At 42.5% G+C, this 6,000-nt stretch overlaps 1 protein-coding gene and 1 non-coding gene across 4 annotated transcripts in view; both read right to left on the reverse strand.

Moving 5' to 3' along the window:
* Nucleotides 1-6,000, reverse strand: part of CBL (Cbl proto-oncogene) — an 84,304-nt gene that overhangs the window by 15,409 nt on the left and 62,895 nt on the right. For all 3 annotated transcript variants that reach the window (XM_049611867.1, XM_049611859.1, XM_049611857.1), the window contains exons 10-12: nt 5,376-5,507; nt 4,853-5,230; nt 3,036-3,130 (exon numbers count right to left, since the gene is read on the reverse strand). In XM_049611867.1, coding sequence (XP_049467824.1) covers nt 3,036-3,130; nt 4,853-5,230; nt 5,376-5,507 — 605 coding nt within the window. The remainder of the gene's footprint in view (nt 1-3,035; nt 3,131-4,852; nt 5,231-5,375; nt 5,508-6,000) is intronic.
* Nucleotides 3,622-3,751, reverse strand: LOC125917703 (small nucleolar RNA SNORA19). The gene has a single exon (XR_007456269.1). It is a non-coding gene; the product is annotated as a small nucleolar RNA SNORA19 (small nucleolar RNA).

Below are 6,000 nucleotides of genomic sequence, written 5' to 3' on the forward strand. Positions count from 1 at the left end.
TAAGCTCTACAAACCTTAAGAAGAATAAAGAAAACTATTTAGAAGTATTATAGTAACAGCACTGGCATCCAAAGACAGAGAGGTCTTAAGGAGTCATGCAAAGAAACACTACCTGTAAAGAAGCAACATTAGCCTGAGAGCTAATGTTCCAACAGAAACAATGGGATATTTTTAAAATGCTGAAAGAAAGCAATGGTTTGTAACTGTACTTTTGAATTTCTTTCTTTCTTTTTTTTTTTTTTTTTTTTACAAATTTATTTGTTTTGAGAGACAGAGCTGAGAAGGGGAGGGGCAGAGAAAGAGAGGGAGACAGGATCTGAAGCAGGCTCCAGACACAGAGCCCGAGGCAGGGCTCGAAGTCACAAATCATGAGATCATGACCTGAGCTAAGTTGGATGCTTAACTGACTGAGCTACCCAGACACCATCCCCCACCCAACCAATTTTTTTTTTAAGTAATTTCTACACCCAACATGGGGGTCGAACCTACAACTCTGAAATCAAGAGTCACATGCTCCACCGACTGAGCCAGCTGGATGCCCTACTTCATAAAAATGTTAAAATATTTTATGCATCGAAAAACGATCCACCATAAAATAGCAACCCACAGAATGGAAGGGAATTACTCACAAATCACATCTGATAAAGGATTAACATTCAGGATATAGAGAGAACTTATAAAACCCAACGACAACAATGAAAGAACAAACAATCCAATTAAAAAACAGGCAGGTGCCTGGGTGGCTCAGATGGTTTCAGCTCACGACAAGATCTCACAGTTCACTGGGTTCGAGCTCCTGTGCCGTCAAGCACAAGGAGCCTGGGATTCCTTCTCTCTCCCCCTTCTCCTGCTTGGGCTCTCTCTTTCTCAAAATAAATAAACAAAATTTAAAAAATTACAAACGAGTCGGGGCGCCTGGGCGGCTCAGTCGGTTAAGCGTCCGACTTCGGCTCAGGTCATGATCTCACGGTCCGTGAGTTCGAGCCCCGCGTCGGGCTCTGTGCTGACGGCTCGGAGCCTGGAGCCTGCTTCGGATTCTGTGTCTCCCTCTCTCTCTGCCCCTCCCCTGTTCACGCTCTGTCTCTCTCGGTCTCAAAAATAAATAAACGTTAAAAAAAATTTTTTTTTAATAAATAAAAAATTAAAAATGATCGAATGTCTTAAATAGACGTTTTTCCAAAGAGGATATGTCAATGACCAATAAACACATCAAAAGATGCTCAATATCACTAATCATTAGGGAAATGCAAATCAAAACTATGACACCACCTCATTAGAATGACTACCATCAAAAAACCCCCAAAATACCAGGTGTTGGCAAGAATGTGGAGAAACGGGAATCCTCGTGCACTGTTGGTGGGGATATAAAATGGTACAATAGCTGCTGCAGGAAATGGTGTAACAGGGTCTCAAAAAAATTAAAGACAGAATTATCCTATGATCCAGGAATACGACTTCTGGGTATATATTCACAAGAACTGGAAGCAGGGTCCTGGGGGGTACTTGTTCACCCACGCTCACGGCAAACTCTTCGCAAACAGCTGAAACGTGGAAGCGATCCAAGTGTCCATCCACCGATGAACGGATAGGCAAAATGTGGCCCAGCAGTCACCCTTTATCTGCAATTTTATTTTCTGTGGTTTTACTTCCCCAGTCAATTGCGGTCTGGAAGCAGATGATCCTCCTCCTGATGTACCATCAGAAGGTCAATAGGGGCCTAACACTATGTCACGGTGCGTACGTCGCTCACCTCACTTCATCTCGTCACATGGGCATTTTACCATCTCACATCACCCCAAGAAGGGTGAGTACAGTACAGTATTCAGAGAAAGACCACAGTCACGCACTTGTATCATAGCATACTGTTATCATTGTCCTGGTTTATGATTAGTTAGTTATTGTCGATAATCTCTTACTGTGCCTAATTTATAAATCAAACTTCATCATGTATGTACGGAGAGAAAAAACATAGCATACACACGTTTCGGTACTATCCTTGGTTTCAGGCATTCACTGAGGGTCTTGAAATGCACCCCCTGCAGATAAGGCACAGGGTGGGATGGGTACTGCATACAACGGGAATATCCTTCAGCCTTAAAGACGAAGGAAATTGTGCAATACTGTACAACATGAATGAGGACATTATGATAAGTGAGTTAAACCACAAAAAGACAAATACTGCATGGCTGCACTTATATAGGTGGTAGAGTGGTCAAAATCATAAAGTATAACGGTGGCTGCAAGGGGCTGTGGGAGGGAAGGATGGGGAGCTACTATTTACCAGGTACAGAGTTTCCGTTTTACGAGATGAAGAGTTACGAGCATGGATGGTTGTGATGGTTGTGAATGTAGTTAATACTAATTTAATATTTAATACTGATAATGTACTTAATACAGCGAATGTATTTAATACTGCTGAACTGTACGCTTATAAACAAGATAGTACAGTTCATGTGTTTTTTTGCCACACACACAAAAAGAAGACACTGCAGAATTAAGAATTAAAATGAAAAATGATAAGAATTAAGAAAAGAATTGTTTTTACAAAAGTCAACGAAACCAGAACTGCTTCTTTAAGAAGACGAGTAAAATTGTTAAGCCCAATAAGACAGAGAACATGCACACAGAAAAAACATTAGTCCAAAACAGAAAATATAATAATTCTGAATTGATACAAATACAGATCAATTTTTATTTTCTTTACACTCCTGTGGGTTTTCTAAATTCCGTGAGTGAGCTGTTTTAACAGTACCAACTCCACGGTGAAATACAGCTTTAGGGGCACCTCGGTGGCTCAGTCTGTTAAGTATCCAACTTCAGCTCGGGTCATGAGCTCACAGTTCGAGCCCCACATCAATCAGGCTCAGTGCTGACAGCTCAGAGTCTGGTGCCTGCTTTGGATTCTGTGTCTCAGTCTCTCTCTGCCCTTCCCCCGTTGTGTGTTCATTCTCTCTCTCTCTCTCTCTCTCTCTTTCTCCCTCAAAAATAAGTAAATGTTTAAAAAAAAAAAATTGAAATACAGCTTTAGTACTTACCTGGCAGCGAGAGAATAAATGGCACTGGCAGACGCAGAAGGTTTGATTTTGGGGTGCTCAAACTCTGAACCTGCTAATGGGCTGTTATTCATATTCTGGAAAGAAAAGTGGTGAAAAAGAACCTTCTTAACACAGCTCAGTATCTCCTCTTATTTATTTAACTTATTCAAAATAACAAGAACAGTAACACAGACACAGACCTCACTCTCAACGCTGTGCTTACGGGTTATTGCATCCCACCAAAAGTAGGACTGCTTTCAGGCTCTGAAGAAAGTGTAAATGTAAGGGTTAGGAAGACAGAGATCTAAAAAGAGCCAAGGAGATGGGGGTTATTGTTTCAATTCTAGATTTGAGGAAACTGGCTGTCTCCACAAATACCATTTCTAATTTTAAATATCTGCACCTCTGTCTACAATGATGCCACCAGAAAGTCCAGTCTAATTTATTCTAATTAGACTGCCTATCACACAGATGCCACTTAAATGTAAGCCACTCTCCTCCTTCTCTTGCAACCGAGAAATGTGCAGTTCATTCAAGGGCCACAGCATTCCTCAGCTTCACTACTCACAGACCATTCTCTCTTTTTCTTTGTCTGGAGGAGACTGCCAGCATTACTATTTAGTTATGCTGCTAATTAACCTTCAACTATCCGTACAGCACACAAGAAATAACACCGCTCGCAGATACAAGAGAACACGGGGTAATGAAATGTGCACTAGACCATTCTCTCTCTTGCTTACTTAGCATCAGAGCTCGATAAGCCCCTTTGTGATTCCTCACAGACTCTCCCAAACTCGCTGGCTTCCCCTCCATCCTGGAATGGTCTCCCTGAGAATCAGCACAGCGGGCTCCAGGTCTTTGCTCAGAACTGTACCCCATCCCTCCACGTACCCCTCAGCCCGACTCCAGCTATCCCTACAACCCCGTTTTGAGCTGTTTTCCTCCACAGCACTCATCAGCACCCAATATCCTGTGTTTCATTAACTTACCGAGTTTATTTTGTCTTCACTCCACCAGAATGTAAACTTTCTAAGGGTAAGATTTCTTGTTGAGTACATACATAAACGAACCCCCAAAAAACAGATACACCTCCCCATGCCCAGGTCTGGACCCCTTTCTCATGCTTATTCAATGAACTACTAGCCTTTTTTCAATCTATCCTTTTAGCAATCTATTTGACATAGTGCTACTACATGTACCTCTTGAAACCATCATTTTGCTCATGTCCCTCCACTGATTTAAAACCTTCAGATGCTCATTTCCCACCAAATAAATTCAAATTCTTTTGGCCTTGATGGGATTTTCAAGGTCCTCTAATCTAGTATTAACGCTCCTTTCATGACCTTTTCCCCACTCCGATACACAAACCTTCTGCTCCACTCATATTCACCTACTTCTTATCCCACAACACACCTCAAGCATTTGTGTCACTGTGGCTCTGACCTTAAAACTATCCACTTGGGAAAGAACACTTCAAATTCAGATGTCATTCGTTCCATAAAGCCCTCATGATTGCTCTATTTGGAAATAACCTCTCCTTTCTCCAAAACTGAAGTGTTTTCTATTTACACTACACGAATCCAGCCATACCTACATATATACACACACGCACGCACCCACATACATATTGCAGTATTTACAAACATGCCTTATCTGATCTATTAATACACTTCTTGAGGGTATATATACTTCTGAGGGTAGGGATTACGTTTTATTATTTCTGAGTCCTATACAAAACGTAGACAAAAGTGCGACCCATGAAATGCCATCCACAAATATTTGTTAACAGGCTAAATAATTTCAAAAGCAGGACTCACCACGGAGGTATCCACACTGAATGTGCTTCCAAGCCTAGGCACATCTGTTCTGGGCTCCATTTGTGAGGGCAATGAAAATGGAAGTGAGTGCCGGTTGGTTAATTCTCTACCTGTCCAGGGGTCACTAGCGTTTGGAGCGACCACTGGTACTTTGGGGATCGGCCGAGGCAGCCATGATTCCCCAAGGCGGCTAGAGGGAACAGGGGGCAGTTTGTCCCTGGACGGACAGTCGCCTGGTGTGCAAGGCAAGGGGCGTCTCTGAGGCCGGCTTTCTGCTCCAACAGAGTATGGCCGGTCTGGAGGGGGCGGTGGTGGAAGATCTCGAAGTGTGGGAGGTATCGGTAACGGTTTGTCCTTATGAAGGGAGCCAGAAGCTGCCTGTGGACGCAGGATGAAAGCAAATCAATCAAAACCCACTAATCAAAAACAACAACAAAACACCCAACAACCACCACCACACACACACAAAGCCCACTAATCCACAACAACGAATCAGAAACCGTAGAAACGGATAATGTCTTACCTTAGAAGCACTTCCAAGCCCAGAAGCACTTGAAGGAATAGACACCCGCTGTTGCAGAAGGTCAAGTCGCGGTGGCACCGGGGGAAGGGAGGCTTGCGGGGCCACTGAAAATGGAGAGGGAGGCCGTTCCACCTGACACAAATAAAATTTCCTAATAGGTTATTCTTGTTTTGAGGGAGTGGCATGTTTCAACTCCTCCGAAAGCTGTAGACAGCAAGTGCTAGATGAACACTGACTAGAACTGCCAATGGCTCAGACTTCCTGAATTAGTTCTGTGTCACCATAAGAGGGCGCTCTCAATCACAGAAACACCATACAGATGCAAGTTACAGGCAAGGATCTAAAAATGGCTGTGCTACAAAAAGCTTCCTAGTTTGCATCCGAAAACAAGTGTTACAATTTTCCACATCTTCACCTGGAGAGAAAAAAATCTTTTCAAGGTTACAAATACGAGCCCATATAAAAAAGAAAGGAGCAGACGTTAACCTTTCAACAAGTCACCTGGGAAAAAAAACATTTAAGGGCACAGGACAATGAAAGAGATCAAAGATGATAAATTCTCCATGGGTTGTTATGATAGAAAGAAAGAAAGAAAGAAAGAAAGAAAGAAAGAAAGAAAGAAAGA

Source organism: Panthera uncia, chromosome D1, assembly GCF_023721935.1.
Source record: "Panthera uncia isolate 11264 chromosome D1, Puncia_PCG_1.0, whole genome shotgun sequence".
NCBI classification, from domain to species: Eukaryota; Metazoa; Chordata; class Mammalia; order Carnivora; family Felidae; genus Panthera; species Panthera uncia.